At 34.7% G+C, this 17290-nt stretch overlaps 1 protein-coding gene across 3 annotated transcripts in view; it reads left to right on the top strand.

The window, feature by feature from the left end:
- Positions 1 to 17290, top strand: part of USP3 (ubiquitin specific peptidase 3) — a 100768-nt gene that overhangs the window by 50808 nt on the left and 32670 nt on the right. For all 3 annotated transcript variants that reach the window (XM_069098349.1, XM_069098350.1, XM_069098351.1), the window contains 2 exons: positions 3531 to 3662; positions 12382 to 12465. In XM_069098349.1, coding sequence (XP_068954450.1) covers positions 3531 to 3662; positions 12382 to 12465 — 216 coding nt within the window. The remainder of the gene's footprint in view (positions 1 to 3530; positions 3663 to 12381; positions 12466 to 17290) is intronic.

Genomic DNA, 17290 nt, shown 5'->3' with positions numbered 1-17290 from the left:
AAAGCAGCTTTAGTTTAGAATATTCTCTTATCTACAAAATTCTATAAAGAAGGATGAAAAACAGGAGAAATTTCATCTCAAATTAGAGAAGCAGTGGAGGTAAAACTTGTGTAAAGAAAATTTAGCAAAATATCTAAATAAGCAATATCTTTTTAAGAGTGTGGAAGGATGAAAATAGGAAGAAAATTTAAAATATTTTTTTAAATGGGAACCTAGGTTCTCAAAAATAACAGCAAACTTTTCTCCAGCAAGGATAATGAAACCACTATGTTTTGACCCCAATATCACAGTAACTAAAGTATTTACAGAGCAAGTATAAATGTCACTAAAGAGAATGAAGATGATGAATGTAACTGAATTAGATCAAGAACATATAGAGAACATCAGTGCTGGGGATGATTCTGAAGGCAGATTATCTATAAATCAATTTACAAGGTAAGGGAAGATACCAAAAGCATGGAGAAAATCTCAGACCTTATTGGTTCTTACTGATTCTAAGAAAAGATGATCTAGGAAACATCAGATACTAACCTATATACCTACTCTCTCATCTGCCCATGAATTAATGGCATCCTTAAAGAGGGTATTAGTAGTGAACAATCAAAACTTTTAAAAATTATATTCAGCATTAGGTTACATATTTGCCATTTCACAATTGGTTGAATTGTAGAGAATATAAGATCCCATTCTTATTGATTTTGTTGATTATTTTAAAAAAAGTTTGAATCAGGAGAAAATGCCTATTTACACTTTTTTTGAGATTAAGCCATCTTTTGTAACAAGTTGTCTTCCTTCCATGTATCTAGATAATTTAAGATTCCATGGAAGATTTAACAGTAGAAATAATGTTCTATAATGACTCTGAGGATAATAAACATCAGATGAGGCAGAAAACAAGATGTATACTTGCCCAAAAATGTTTGCTTCTGTGATATACAAGATCCAGTTCGGAATTCAGCTTAAGGAGGGATTCCTTATGGGTGATGAGATATTCTGACCATGCCCCAAGCCAGATCTGCATTCATTGAAAGGATTTCAACTTGTCTCTACACCCAGGAAAGACAGACTGGATGAAGAATGTCTGTTGCCCAAATTTTAACATTCATCTGAATAGACACCTTATAGACTTTGTCCAATATTATGTAGATATAGGGAATCAATAGAATAGGAAGAGGAGCGTGAGATGAGTTTTTGGACATGGCTAACATTTTTACTTACCTCAAGGTTCCCATAAGAGCAGAGGCCCAGGCCACCTTTTCGGTATAAACATTTTTTCATCTTTTCCATATGGGAGCAAGACCTGTAACACCCTGCCTCCGAAGAACTAAAGATGGGTGTCATACAGAGGGCAGTGGAAAGGTGCTTGATGGGTGTGAGCAGGCTACAGCATGTTACCAATGAGTAATTGAACAAAAACATAGATGAATGAATGTCGTCAAAGAATTGGATGGCAGAAAGAGAGGACAAAGTAGTGGCGAGGCAAAGGATGACAGGTAGACAGCAAGAATACTTGCTGTCCTAATGTCTATGAACAAGAAAGCTTTTCAGCACAGGGGTTCAGGACTTCACCTCAGTGAACCTTGAGGAGGTCTTGGATGAAAGTCATAAAGGATGGGCAGTCATGGATAGATTGCAGTCTGCACAGCAGGTAGCAGGTTTTTGGAGGGAACTCCTAAATTGATGAGATCACAGATGAAGTTGATTGTTGAGTAATTATGTAATAATCATTAGTTTCTTTTTTATAGAGTATAGGATATATGTGTGTAAGTATGTGTATACACCCCCCTCCCTAAAAAAATTACTGGTCATTTATGTCTGTTAGATTTTGGGTAAATGAATTATACATGGGAAGGCAAATAGCTTAATGCATTTCTAAGGTTATGTAAACAGAAGAAATTATGTCCTCAGATAGTCTTTTTGACCTCAGATATTGTCTATGTTTACCACTATGAAGAGAGGAGCTGCTTCTTTCCTTTTTTCTCTGGCAGTCTTGGAAATCTTGGTGGTTGAAAACTGGGGAAGAAACTGCTCTTTCCCTCTCCTTATTGCCAGGCTATTGAGGATGGTTTTCAAAATACCCAGAGTAAGAGACATGCCTGATTTTTGGTTATTTAGATTTAGATATACATAGATACACACATAGATGTACATATATATGTATGTGTATATATTAGGTTATCCTCATCATGAAATGTGTGTCCCTGGAAAAGCATTTTTTTCAACTCTTCACTTTTCAAATAGGACTAATTTTTGTACAATCTAGTTTGTTTTTAAGCACAAGAAATTAATTTTTTAAGGGTTGCCACAATTCTACTGATACCAGTTAGTGAATTTATTGAACTTTTTGGTTGTTTCAAATTGTGAACTTAGTAATTTATTATTGGCTGTTTACATATAAATCTTAAGTGTGTCCATTCTAGTGTAAATGTTACAGTAGTTATACAGACTGAAAATCATTAAACCCATATTGAAGAACTGAAATATTTTATGAATATAATTAATGCATGTTATCTTAATATCACATTAACATTTATGTGACACTTCAAAGTTTACAAGTGTTTTATATGAGTTATCATTTGATCATCAAAACAGTATTGTAAGATAATTAGGTATTTTTTCATTCTGGGGATAAGAAAAATTAAAGCTCAGAGTAGTGTGATTTGTGACTTGCCTATGGTCACAGATATTAAGTGTCAGAGGCAGGATGAGAATCTGTGCCTCTCTTAACTTCAGGTAGCCACTCTTTCCATTACACATCCTGTCTATTCACTCATGTAAGACATTGAAGTTACTGAAGCTTTTCCCAAATTAATTTGTATTTAGTTTTGTAATGCTTTTTAAAAATACATAAGGATATAGGCATTTCTGAGGATTCAAATCCTCAAATTAAAGAATTGAAACCGCATTGTAAATAGCCATCAAGAAGAGTTGGAAATGCTGTCCTACTTCCATGTCTAGCTGTTACTTACTCAGTTTCTCACAATCCATTGCTCCTGTTGATTATTGTTTTGGACATAAGACCAGCCTAGAGTTTGTATCTTTTTTCCTCCCTTTCTTCCTTTTCTTTTATCCTTCTTTGTTTCTTCTTTTTCTTTCTTCCTTTCCTGAATGCTTTTTGTTTTATGTTTTCCGTAGTAAGATAATTAAATTATTTCATTTTAAAGCGTCTTTTCTAGTAACAGTTTGTCTTGGATTTAGAAGTCAAAATTCAGAATAATTAATATACAGCAATGTCATGATGCTAATATTGTCAAAAGATAAATAATTGATATCTGTGGCAGTTAAATTATTTTAAAAGTAATGCCTTCTTAAATAACCTATACTTAATTGTAGATAATCAAGAGTTTATTTTTGCAACAGATAAATACAAAATGTAGTATATATAAAACTATATTTGAAATACTGCATTTATTTCTCTTCATAATAATGTTTTGATTAGTGTGGTCTAATTATATTACAAGAGATAGATACTTAAGGTTTTTAAGGGAATATTTAGATTAAAATGGATTCTCATTACTATGTTTTTTAAGGTATGTGAATGGTCATGCAAAAAAACATTATGAAGATGCACAGATTCCCTTAACCAACCATAAGAAAACAGAAAAGCAAGAGAAAGTTCAACATACTGTGTGTATGGATTGCAGTAGTTACAGTACATACTGGTAAGTCAGTGTTTTTTGGCATAACATGTAGTTGTCTGTGTATAAGTATAAAATCTCAAGGATTCTCAACCAGTAAATATGGATCCACCATTACTGGATCAAACTAGCTGCTTCCAAAATCGTGCTCTCTCTAGTATTTTTGCTAAGGAATACATAACCAGTAAGGTGACCTAGAACATGGAATTTATCTAACTTGAAAGTTTCATGTTCTAACAGAATTGACAAGCATTTATTAAATGGTAAATAACCATTTATTAAATACAAACTAAATAATTCAGTCTGTATTAAATTTTGTGCTTGAAGATGCTAAGACTAAATATTTCATTTTCTGTCCTCAGGAAGCTTACAGTAAACACTTGCTTTGTTCATGTAACATATAGCTGTTTCTTCAAAAACACACATAGTTAAATGACCCTCTGGTCTTCTGACCAGATGGTTTAGAACACAAGTGATGTTTAATAGTCTACATCTACTAGGTGTGATTTCAGGTCATTAAATTTTTGTATTATTTAACTTTAGTATGTGTCACTGAAATATCAAGTCTTTGGACTACCAAGTTCAGTAAGTCTTTCCTTCACAGAATGAGAAAGATTTGGGAAAGTGAGTAAATTTATTCCTTTAGAATCATAGAATCCTTAAATTGAGAGAGTTCTCAAAGGCTATCCCTTAAAAAAAATTTATCTCCTTTTTAGGGTTTACAGCATCTGTGTAAAGGGATCATCTTCTATTAAGTTCAGTAAGAATAAAGTTGTTGTTGGGGTTGCAAATAGTTATTTTATGAAACCATTTTAAAAGGTGAAAGAAATAAAATTTTTTAAAAACAACTCTAGTAAATTTTTATTTACCAATTCCTGACCTATATTTTCAGTGATACAACAGGCAAACCATTATAGACCTAGAATCCTTTAATTTAAAAAGCAAAACAATAGTTTATAAGTATTTTTGGTTTGTTTGGGTTTCTTTTAAACACACTTTGCAACACAGGTGGTCCAATTACAAAAATATTTTTGCTTTTATTTTCAGCTGGTTATCTAGTTCTTGACCTCCTAAATAAAGAATATAGTTTTTCACTCTTTCCTTCCTGCCTCTCCCCACCTTCCCCCCCAGATGTATATTCCTAATTTTTCTTAGTTGCTTGATTTGTGGCCAGGACATTCTCCTTTAAAGACCTCTGCTGCCTGAAAAAAATACTACTTTGAAATTTTAAACTTTTCTTTATTTGTTGTATATGGAGTATTCTAAAGTAACCGTTTGTTTTGCTAGCGTTATGTGTCCTGTGATCTAAAATACAAATATGATATTTTGTCTTATTTTGGCATTTAAAAAATTTTCTTGGGGCGGCCAGGAGCACAGCGAGTAAGAGCACCAGCTCCAGTGTCGGGATGACCTGGGGATCGAATCCGGGCTCAGATACTTAGCACCACACCCAGAAATACCTGGCCGTGTAACCTTGAGCAAGTTGCTTAACCCCAGTTGCTTAGGGGCGGCCAGGTGGCTCAGCAAGTAAGAGCACTGGCTCCAGTGTCGGGATGACCTGGGGATCAAATCTGGGCTCAGATACTTAGCACCACACCCAAAAATACCTGGCCGTGTAACCTTGAGCAAGTTACTTAACATCAATTGCTTTAAAAAAAAAATTTTTTTTCTTGAATTTGTTTGGGCATTTTACAGTCTAATGATTTCCTTCCTATTGCATTCACATTTCCAGGTCTTTTATAAAGCCATTAGATTATAAGAGTCAGTACCCACAATTTTCCTTTTTTTGGAGGTGTGCTGACTTGCTGACTAAAGCTGATCCAGCTGAATTTGATAGATAATAGATTTTTTTTTTTAAAGCAATGGGGGTTAAGTAACTTGCTCAAGATTACACAGCCAGGTGTTTCTGGGTGGGTGCTAAGTGTCTGAGCCCGGATTCGATCTCCAGGTCATCCCGACACTGGAGCCAGTGCTCTTACTTGCTGTGCTACCTGGCCGCCCCTAGATAAGAGATTTTTGAAAAATAAATTTATTGTAATATTTATAGTTTCAGGAGAAGGGTGATTATTGTTCCTTACTTTTTATAAATTGTTTGGGAATATCTTTTTAGCTTCTCAGTGTGTGACCTAGAACATGGAATTTCTCTACTTCGAAAGTTTCCTGTTTTAGCAGAATTGACAAGCAATGAAATCAGACATTTCTTTCATTTCTTGGGTTTTTCAAATTGATGAGAGAATAAGACTTTTGTCCCCCCTCTATATTTAATGATATTTTTAATGAAACATTTTCATTGCATAAAAATTTAAAACAGAAAAATTTATTCCTTTTAATCTGCTTGAGGTAGCTAGAATTTCTACAGACTGTAGTATATAGAAATGAGGAGAATCACAAAACACTAAAGCAGTATCTCTCAGATGTTCCCTGAAACAGAGAAGAGTCAGGAAAGTCATCAGAAGTTTACTCTATTTTAAATGAGAATTTGGCACTAATTGAACATGTCTTGGGATGATTTAGAAAAACCTTGTAGGGTTGCCTAGGTGATGCAGTGAATAGACCACTGGCCCTGGAGTCAGAAGGACCAGAGTTCAAATCTGGCTGAAGACACAACACAAAAACTATCTGTGTGACCTTGGGCAAGTCACTTAACCCCAATTGCCCTACCTTTCCCCTTCAAAAAGCAAAAAAACAGAAAAACTTTGTCTCCTATTCTGTATGCTTCCTCTGTTTAGTATCCCTATATCCTTACACCTTACAAATGCTAAACAGATTTATGTATAACATATCTGTCTGCTTGTAGATAATTTGTCTTGTATGTACTATATATGTAGTTTATTTGTCTACTTGTAAAAAAGTAAAGAAAAACACCTCACCTTATTAAAAGTCAGCCAGCAAACATGATATACAGTTAAAATTTATTTAAAAGAAACTTTTCTGTCATAAAAAAAAATCATTTTATTTTTAAAGCTTTTATGGGAATCAGAGACTCAGTCTAATTCACTTTGTATCTAAGAGCCAGCCCTGTCCTTGGTGCCACAAGGCAGAATGAAGAGCAGTGGATGGAAGTCAAAGGAATGCAAAATAACTCTTATTGTAAGGAGAAATTCCGTAATGATGAGAGAAAGAGAGAGACTCCTTCAGCAAGTCTGGGTGAATGACTACTTATTTACTTATTACAGCTGTTATAGAGGATCTTAGTGTTCAAGGTCAGATCAGACTAGACAGTCTTTAAGGTCTTTTTCAGTTCAGAGATTCTGTGTCATTCCCGTGGTCAAGAAACATCAGTGGCTCCCTTTTCCCTCTAGTTTGCCATTAAAGCCTTTTATAATATGGCTCTGTTTTTCCAGACTGATTTCATATTGTTCTTTGTTATCTGCTATATATTCCACCTAGACTGGCTTACTTGCTGTTCCCCATACATGACATTCTATCTCTCACTTCTTTGTCTGTTCACAGGCTGTCCTGATGCCTGGAATGTCCCCTCATTACTTCCTGTTGGAATCACTTACTTCTTTCAAGAGATAGTTCCATGCCATAAGAATCCTTTCCTGGTTTTCCCAGTTAGAATTCTTTCTACCTCCCAAAATTACTTTGTAATATATTTTATATCTATGTCTATATCTATATATGTGTGTGTAGAGTGTTTATATATATATATATACATACACGATATTTATATATGTATTACATGTACATATATAAATATCCTATCTGTAAACATATTTTTTCCCTCTGATAGAATGTAAGTTCTTTGGGGTTTTTTTTTCCTTCATATCGTCAGCCCCGAGCATAGAACCTGGCACATAGCAGGTGCTTAATAAATGCTTATTGAATTGAAATGATTTACTCATTCATACAACTTCTAGTAGCAGATCTTGGACTAGAAACCAGCTACTTGCCAAGCACCTAACTTAGATTTTTCTATCAAAATTGCCCTTATTTTGGAGAGTTAAATCAAATTTATGTCAGAGCTGTTATTTCAATATATTTTTTGAATTAAGGATAGAGGATAATAATAGGAAAAAATGTTCTAAAGACATTTTTTTAGTGAAATCTACTTGAAACTAGTTTGAATAATTTTGAATTGAGATGTGACTTAAATGAAACAAATAAAATATAATAACCCAAATTGGAAGTGAGTGATAAAGGTTTCAAAGGTAATCAGTCTTACAAAACTTATTATTAGTGTTTTTAAAGTTAAGAATGTCCATGGATGACTACTGACCTACAAATGGCAGGTCTAAGAAATAAGTTTAACCAAATGAGATCTAAGCAAAATAATGAAAAAAAGTGGATAGAAAAATAGATACAAGAAGAGAGAGGTACATATAATGTAGACCAGTAAAGCTATAATGATTTTTTTAACGTGGTTAGGTAATTTTCATGTAATAGATAGTTAAAACTGGATCTGAAACAAAGGGTAGGGAAAGGGTTTATCAGAATGTTGTATGATTTTGGGTATATTTGGGTATATATTTGTCAATATGTTCTATGAAATGTGTGTAGGGTGTTAGAAAAAAGTCTAGGCCTATAAGAGGAACAAATAGAACAAAGCAGAAGATATGTGTAACTGAAAGTAATGATTAATATAGATGACAGAATAAAGAATAGTGGAAAATAAATTCATTTAAACAAGTATTTGTTAAGTGTTTATGCATTGTATTAGCCCCACTATTTATAAGGACAAAATACTATATCATAATTTTGTTGTAGGTGGCAGTGGGTGATTAAAGGAATTTGAGTATTGGACTGAAAGGGAGAAAGAATGAAATGGTTAATGGGAAGTGACCTAAAGATAGAATAACATTGGTAGGGATGGGGAGGGAGCAAGAAGTAGACTTTTTAAAATTTTTATTATTATTATTGCTTTTTGGAGGGGTGAGGGCAGGACAGTTGGGATTAAGTGGCTTGCCCAAGGTCACACGGCTAGTAATTATATCTGAGATCGGATTTGAAAGAAGTAGACTTTTGAACAACCACTTTTTAAGTGCTTACTTTATATTAATCATTAATAGGTGCTGGAGGAAACACAAAAATAATTAAGATGGGGCTAGCTAGGGTGCAGTGAATAGAGCGCTGGCCTTGGAGTCAAGAGGACTCAAGTTCAAATCTAGCCTCAGACACTTGACACACTTACTAGCTGTGTGACCTTGGGCCAGTCAACCCCAATTGCCTTGCCTTTCCCCCTCAGAAAAAATAAATAAATAATATATCTGCCTTCATGAGGTTGACATTACAGCAGGAGAGATAAAAGACATGTAGAAATATGTAATATTCTACAAATAGCTATGTGGTGATTCTAATACAAACTGTAACATAATTGCTTAAGAGAAGTATAGGGACTCATGTTGAAAGCAAAGAGTTTTTTTTTTATTATTTTTCCTGCTGGGAGATATGTTCCACTTTGTTCTAGTTTTGGGACCTAAAAGGAGGTTTCATTAAAAAAAAATCAGAATGGCCAGTAAATGCTTTTATAAAGCAGTAGGCCTTCCCTACCTTATACTTACAAAAAGGAAGGCTTAAGTTAGTCCACTCTACCACAGATCCCATAATTACTTTATGTAAATTTGTATTATCTTTATGCATGTTACTTTCCTCTAGTAGAATATAAGCTAATCGAGGGAAGGAACTGTTTTGTTTTTATACCTGTGTCTGCAGTACTTCAAATATTGATGGCTTAATTAATGCTTGTTGAATTGAATTGACATTCTGGGACAGAGGCAGCAAAGGATACAACTAGAGCAATGAGCCAACACTCCAATTTGGGGCAGAGAAGAAATACATAACTAGTTAACACACCAGACCTTAATTTGATGGTTCTATAAAAAGGCTAAGACTTGCTTAGTTCTCCCTCATTACTCCTAACCTATCAGCTTCCAACCAGGCCAACCCAGTGATAAAGGCAAAAGCTGTGCTTTCATAAAGTGGGAAAGGTTTTCTTCGGCATATTTGATTGCTTCTCCATCCCTAATGTTACAAACAGAAGCACAAGGGGAATGCTCCCCACTTTTTTTTGCAATCATGAAGGATGAACATTTTCATTAATTTCTAGAAACTACTGAAAATATTCATCCCTCATGACCAAATATCCCAGAAAGATGACAGAATCCCCAGGAGAAGATGTATGTGTAGCAAAGGCAGCCTGCTGCAAGTGAGACTGGACTTGAAAAGACAGAAAGGGGTGTTGTGGACTCCACCTTAGAGGGTATGAATGGAATCTAAATAGAAGAATTGCACGTGTGTGTTGTAAAGACAAATATGACATCATAATTTTCCTATAGATGGCAGTGGGGTTATCTAGGATAACTAGGCTTTCAAAGGGTGATATGGGAGTAACATTCAAAAATAGGTTTTAGTGGAAGGTTAGGCATAGAGGAAACAAAGCATTGGTCATATACAAGGGAAGGTGAATGGTTGGAGGGTGGAGTAGAGTAGGAATACAATAATAACTAACCTGTATATGCCACCTTATGGTTTGTAAAACACTAGATTTTTAGGGCCTTTTTTTGGCCTATGTGAACAGTGTTAAGGTCCTCAGAGCTCCTGGACTTGTGGTGTATTGTTCTAGCACTGTAACACTGGGCTGCTCAGTGTATGCTCATTCCTGAGCCTTCCAAGTTCTCCTCACCCCTCAACCTCTCCCAGGATCACCAGGCTTTCTGACCATCGTTGGGTCTTTTCAGGGGAGTCCTCCCCCCTTGTTCAGTATGGATGTAAAATGCTCTAGGTTACCCATCTCTGTCTGTGGTCTTGCTTGGAGGCTACCTTGTGCATTGGATTTGTTGATGTGGCCTCTTTTTCCTGTTGTCTTTGGGCTTCTGGATGATTTTTGGAGTAGTTCTAGATTGGAAGAAGTAACTTAATGTACAAAAAATCATGGGATTTTTTGATCATTATTTAATCTGAAGTGAACTTCAGTTTAGGATTTTACTAGAGTATGTATGTGGGAGCTGAATGTTTATCTGCCTCTGAATGAAGCAGGAAGTTACTGGGTTTTGCATTTGTTTCCACAGCAGTTAACAAATGATTGACACACAGTAAATGCTTAATAAATGTTCATTCAGTTATCTATCTCCATATTAATTCCTAGTCTCTCAAATTCTAGTCCCAGATCATCAACTGCTTATTGCGTATTCCAACCCAGAGTCCAGTAGGCATCTTAAATTCTACATGTCCCTACCTTCTGAATTTACCTGTTTTTGTTGTGGGCACCACCATCTTTTCTGTTACTATAGCAGTGTAAAGAAACACAGTGCTTAAAAAGGGTAGAACAGACGGAACCTATATTGCATTATTAAAATTAAAGCAGATGGCCTTTTTAAATTTTAACAGTCAGCACACCGCATATTGGACAATGACAGATTTAGTTATGGGTTTTACTTAATTTGTCTTGGGTGAAAGTTCTTTGAAAATTTATGTGATTGTTTGTAGGAAATATCTGTTGTGTCAAAATAAAATGTGTCAGCAAAAATTAAGCAGCAATTCATACATATTTCTGTGTATTAATCATACTCCTGGGTGTTGTGATCAAGGATTAGGAATAAGTAGCATTTGAAGGAGAAAATGTAAACTGTTAAATAAATAACCACATAAAAAAAATTCTTTAGTGGTTAGAGAAATGCACATCAGGATGCACCTAAAATGATACCATATACCCAATAGAATGGCAAAAAATAAAAGAAATGATTGTTTTCCCTGTGAGACAGAGAAAGAGGCAGGATGGTTTCAGAAAAATGTGGGAAACTTATGTTGACTGGTGCAAAGTGAAGTGAGCAATAACAGGAGAACGCTGTAAACACAGCAATCATGCACAGGGATCATCTGTGAATGACTTAGTCTTAGCTATTCTCAGCCATATAGTGATCAGGGACAATTCCAAAGGACTCGTAATGAAAAATGGTATGCACATCCAAAGAAAGGGCTGATGGAATCTGAATGCAGATTGGAACATACTGTTTTTCACTTTATTTTGGGGGGAGGGGGGTTTGTTTGTTTTTTTGGTCTGTGTTTTCTTTCACAACATGACTAATATAGAAATATCTTTTATAAGATTTCACATGTGTAACATATAAAATTGCTTGCTGTCTCAGGGAGGGGTTAAAGTGTAAGGGAGGGAAAGAATTTCCTTCCTTCAAGGTAGTTACCCATTTTTTATAGTGACAGCCATTTTTTCACACACTTTGCATATTTCTTCTAAGAGTTAATACTTCAGAGAGAAAGATTATTCCTAGTTATTGGTATAACTTCTCTTTTCCCTCAGAAACTCATGTAAAATAAACTTAATTTTTTTAGTTAAAATTTAAAGTGTGTGGTTCCTTCCCTGTTCATTTAAAGACTCCTCCCTCAATCCCTTGATTTAAACTGTATACAGTAATAATCCCATTTGGTAACTTTAGGTTTGAAATAACTTGAATAGGACTTGTGCTTTTTACTACATTTTTCTTATATTAAGAGAATTTAACAAACAAACTAAAAACATGCCATGTATCATTTTAGAAAGAGGAGTTGTAGAGATTTTGACAAAACTATGATCTATTACATAGAAAAATGTGAAAGGGACCTCTGTAAGACAGTTGTATATTTAGTGTTCATAAAGCATTTCATTAGATTTTAGTTCTCCTCTTAAAACTGACCACCCACAGTAAGTGCCCACAAAAACATGTGATCATCTTGGCAATAGCTAAACCTTTGAATGATTTCATTATTATGGTTTTCTAACATACACTGATGAATATTTTCCTTGCAGTTATCGCTGTGATGATTTTGTGGTAAATGATACCAAGCTGGGACTGGTACAGAAAGTCAGAGAACACTTACAGAACTTGGAAAAGTAAGTAATATATAAATGGGGAAAAAATATTGAACGGCGAAAAACTGACACTCACCAATGGTCCTGAATGAGATTAAAATTTAACAAAATTAATAAAAATACAATAGAACATAGATAATGTTAATGTGTAGTTTTGATGTCAGTATGTGACCTACAGGGATCCATATGTATGATTTAGTGACCCCCATTTCTCTTTGAGTTTGACACCCCCAGATGTAGAGGAATTTAATTTAAAATGTTTTTTTCCCCTTTTTGAATATCATAAATATATTTCAGTATAATTAAAATGTATAAATCTCTGAAAATTTCTAGAAGCAGGAGCTATGGGCAAACCACTACAGGGTTTTTCAAAAAAGTTATTTCAAAAGTGCAGGTCAGGGAGTATAGGTGGAGGAAAGGAAACACATGAAGAGGGTTTTATAAAACTACTGACATAGAATATATAAACTAGAATTATCTGTGTGGTTCAGGCTGATACTTTTCAGCATGTCTTCTATCATTCAGAGTAATTTAAGGCCAATTTAGTAGCAGCAGAGATATATAAACTGTTTCTAAAAAGATGGAGTTTTGACTGTTACGTGCTTAGTTATCTTAAATGTATAAATGTTTGGGATAGCAAACTCTTCAGTTTCCCTTTTTTGCATGACCAGAAGGTCACTTAAGTAGGTGTGAAGGAGTTGTGAGTTGCCTTCAGCCATCAGAATGTATATGGATAAATAACGTGTTTCCCTGATAATAAGACACTGTCTTATTAATTTTTTTGGACAGAAAAACACCAGAGGGCTTATTTTCAGGGGAGGGCTTATTTTAATGAACATTGACAGCAATTTTAATAAACAGGTAAATGTGAACAAAAAAATGTACCTTTATTCAATAAGCAAATCACTGGGGAAGAACAGGATGATGCTCTCACTGCTGCAGCTCTGATTGGATGCAGCTCGGAGCGTGGCGTGCGTTTCACCGATGTGGGGGGGGACGGTGCATACAGAGGGTACCGTAATGTAGCGTGTAGTGCAGGGGATCACCTTCACTACAGTAGCAATCTCAATAGGGCTTATTTTCGGGGGATGGCTTATTTTAGAGGAATCTTACACAGTAAGGGGAGGGCTTATTTTCGGGGTAGGTCTTATTATCGGGGGAACACGGTACTGTTTTTATAATAGATGAGCACATGTGATTTATTAGAAATGAGTTGCCATCTTCCAGGCTTCAAGCCATGAGTGAAAGTCCAATTGACAGTTCTTTGTTATACTGAAGGTCACTATGGTACTGAATTGTGTCCCTAGAAGCCCAATGACTGAAGTCTGTAACATGTTAGTCACTCTTTGTCTTGAGTAACTAGCTACCTACAGTTAATTGCAGTTAATTCACTAAAAATTTTTTTTAAAATATGCCAGAAGCACTCACACAATTTGGTGGTATTGCTAAATGAACATTTTAAAATTACTCCCCTAACTGCATTCTCCAGTTTACATGAAGCTGACTAGAAAGGCCACATAGTAGAGAGTATGTAAAGTTCTGTCCTTTTACTCAGGAAGACCTGCCACAGATGCTTACTGATTGTATGATGCTGGGCAAGATACTTCACTTCTGTGGGCCTCAGTTTCCTCATTTGTAATATGAGGTAGTTGTACTTGATGACTTCTGAGGGCTCGTCTAGCTCTAACTCCTTGATCCTGTGATGCTTTAGTTCTTATTAGTGGTAGTTCCATGCATCTGAATTAAACCATTATCTTGTTCAGTTTTTTGGGACATTGATTATACTTGCTCTCAACTACATTTTGATGAACTTGGAATCAAAAGGAAGAATGGATATTTTTTGTTTTCTAAAATAAATGAGCGAAAATGAAACCTTAAAACTCAAAATTTCGGTATTAAAATATATTCATTGATTTGTTCTCTTTGGAATCTTTCTTCCAAGAAATACATTACATTAGTGTTTATGATATAATAGACATAACTGTCACTTTTTAGATGGTTCAGTATTCAGTTTTTAGGAAATTTAGCAATAAACTCTATTTTAAAGAACATGGAGCCTACATATCCGACATACATACACCAAAATCATTGACTTTTCTTACAGTGTATCATGTGCAAGTTAACTGTGAGGCCTAAGTGATAGGTAGTGTTACTTCTTTTGTTTTAGAATTTTCTGGAATATTGATGGCACAATAAGTATTTTGCTTTGTCTTTATTCTTTCTGAAATTAGTGGGTAGCTATTATATCATAATGTCTTTTTATGTTATTCTTATTTTTCTCAAAGAAAAAGAAAAGTGTACCAAATGTAGCCTAAAGAAGGTGTTAAAAATGTCTGGAAAAATCACTTTCTCTTTTCACTTCAGGATCATTTAGGCAAGTGAAAAATCTCATGGTACTATCTGCCTTACTCAGCACCCCTTGTTAGAGCCTAAAAGGACCTTCCAAGAATTTAATAAATGCTTATTGAATTAGATTGTCCCCCATTTAAAAAGATGAACAAAGCCTCAGGTGCTTTTTTGGAAGGGGTAGATAACTATTATTGTAGGTATGTTCTACTGTGGTTTTGGGTGGGGGAGGGGGTTTAGATCTAGAAGGGACCCTAGAGATCATCTAGACACTTCTACTCCTGGCTACAACTCTAGAAATGAGGAAACTGCAGCTGGGAAGACACAAGTAGTAAGTAGCAAAGACAATTCGGACCTAGATATTCTGACTCCTAAGTTTTATTGCTCTTTCTACCGTGCCATGGTACTTGAGCTTCGTCAAGATAGATTCATCTGCAATGGAAAACATTTTAATTGAATTTTTTTAAATGAAATTTTGGATTGGTTCTATAGTTCAGAAAGGTAGTATAGTTTAGTGGAAAGTTTTCACCTTGGATTCAGATGGGTCTAGGTATAAAATCCTGCCTCTCTTACCATCCTATTTGTACATAATACCTGTAGTGTCTATTTCACAGGATTGTTGTGAAAATCAAATTTCTGATATCGCCAAGTGAAGAAATGCTGGATAATTTTTACTTTTTTGTGATCTTTTTGAGAGGAAAGAGAATCAAGTAAAACCTATGTGATAGTTATAAAAGCAAAAAATAAAGAACTTTGTCTACAAGAAACTGAGGCAAAAAAAATACATATAAATATTAGAAGTGCCCTAGAAACCTCAGGCAGTCTGCAGTCTGATAAGGTAATCTGTAAAGGCCCACTGTATGATTGCTTTAACTGAATTGGCCATTCATTTTAATAGTGAAGAACTTTACTGTTTGCTCCCTCCTTGTAGAAACAGCCTTAGAAATCACAGAAGTCTTTGAACAAGTTTAGGGTATCACTTTAGTTAGCATTAAGAGTCTAGGTTAGGGGCGGCCAAGTGGCGCAGTGAGTAAGAGCACCTGCCCTGGAGTTGGGAGACCCGGGATCAGTCCCGGCCTCAGATGCTTAGCACCCACACAAAATAACTGGCCGTGTAACCTTGAGCAAGTTACTTAACCCCAGTTGCTTTAAAAAAAAAATTTAAAAAGAGTCTAGGTAATTTTAAATAAACAAAACAAAACAAAATCAGTCAACAAGCATTTCTTAAACACCTACTATTTTAAGACTGAGGATACCACAACAGAAGGAAATAAGCCTTTTCCTCAAGGAATTTATATTCTGCTTTTAGGTATATTAAATAGTATTTCCTTTGTTCTTTATATGGATCAAGCTTCTGACTTTAAAATATTTTTACATATAAACTTGGGTAAACTTTCTGTTTCTTAGTTTTAGGCCCCAAAATTCAACCAGTAAAGACTATGACCATTTTTTTAGAGAGTGTTACCAAGTTGTTCTTACATTTTAGACCAATACGTTTTATTTGTCTTTAAAAAACAAACAACTTCAGTATCGTGTTGCTACTGCTGTTCCTTGACTACTAAATCTGCCATTTTTATATGTTAGAATTATGGCAATGATTATAATTAAAGATTATTTGAGGGGTGGCATGGTGTCACTTATTTTAAACATTTAGGGTCACATAATTCTTATAATTCTTGTAGAATTATAGCTTTCCTAATGCACATAGCTTGTTTATAAACATAATGAATTCTTATTTTTATCTTATTCTCCATTGATCCACACTTTTAAAAAAAAATTGTAGTCAGTAATAATTCACTTCGTCCTGTATGATAGAGAAAATGGAACTAGATCTTGCTTATATTTAAAAAGACAAAAAAAGAGACAAAGTATCCACATAGTTCTGATATAATCCTTTCTGGCCATATTTTCAAGCCCTGTAGTACTTGACTAGATATGACTAGAATCTGTAGTATTATTTATGTAGTTACTCTATAGAAATTGACTGGAGGCAATGTAACAGCATAGACATTTTTAAGAGGGGGGTAGATTGTGCACCAATAGTCAGTGTTAGCTTACTATAGCTCCTTTTTTAAAATTAGTAAGCCATGTTTATAGTAACTTTAAAGTGATTTTTGATATTTAAATGATTTTTCATAGATGAGGAATTACTCTTGGATAAATTCCATGTAAAGCATTCTTTTTATCTAGCAAAAGATTGAGTTATCTTAGTTAAGAATTTTCATGTTAATTTAAATTTATTTTAGGATGTCCACTTCATTTTGAATAAATTCTTTAGAAAGGTATTATTGGTTTTAAGGCAAATGTTTACTATAAATTTCAAAACCATATGTTAAAGCAAGGAGTAGGACATTGTGGACTAAAAACTATGGCTCCTGAAGGATATTAGCCTTCAGTACTCCAACGTTTTTGTGTTCAGAAGCTATTCTTCCCCACCTGAAGCCTCCAGTGCAAGAAGAGTGAATATTGTGGGAGATGAAAGTTTATGACATGGGGGGGG

Source organism: Petaurus breviceps, unplaced genomic scaffold, assembly GCF_028583685.1.
Source record: "Petaurus breviceps papuanus isolate PSGF00001 unplaced genomic scaffold, PetGlider_PUasm1.0 37, whole genome shotgun sequence".
In the NCBI taxonomy this organism is placed as follows: domain Eukaryota; kingdom Metazoa; phylum Chordata; class Mammalia; order Diprotodontia; family Petauridae; genus Petaurus; species Petaurus breviceps.
This window is presented reverse-complemented; position numbering and strand designations above follow the sequence as displayed.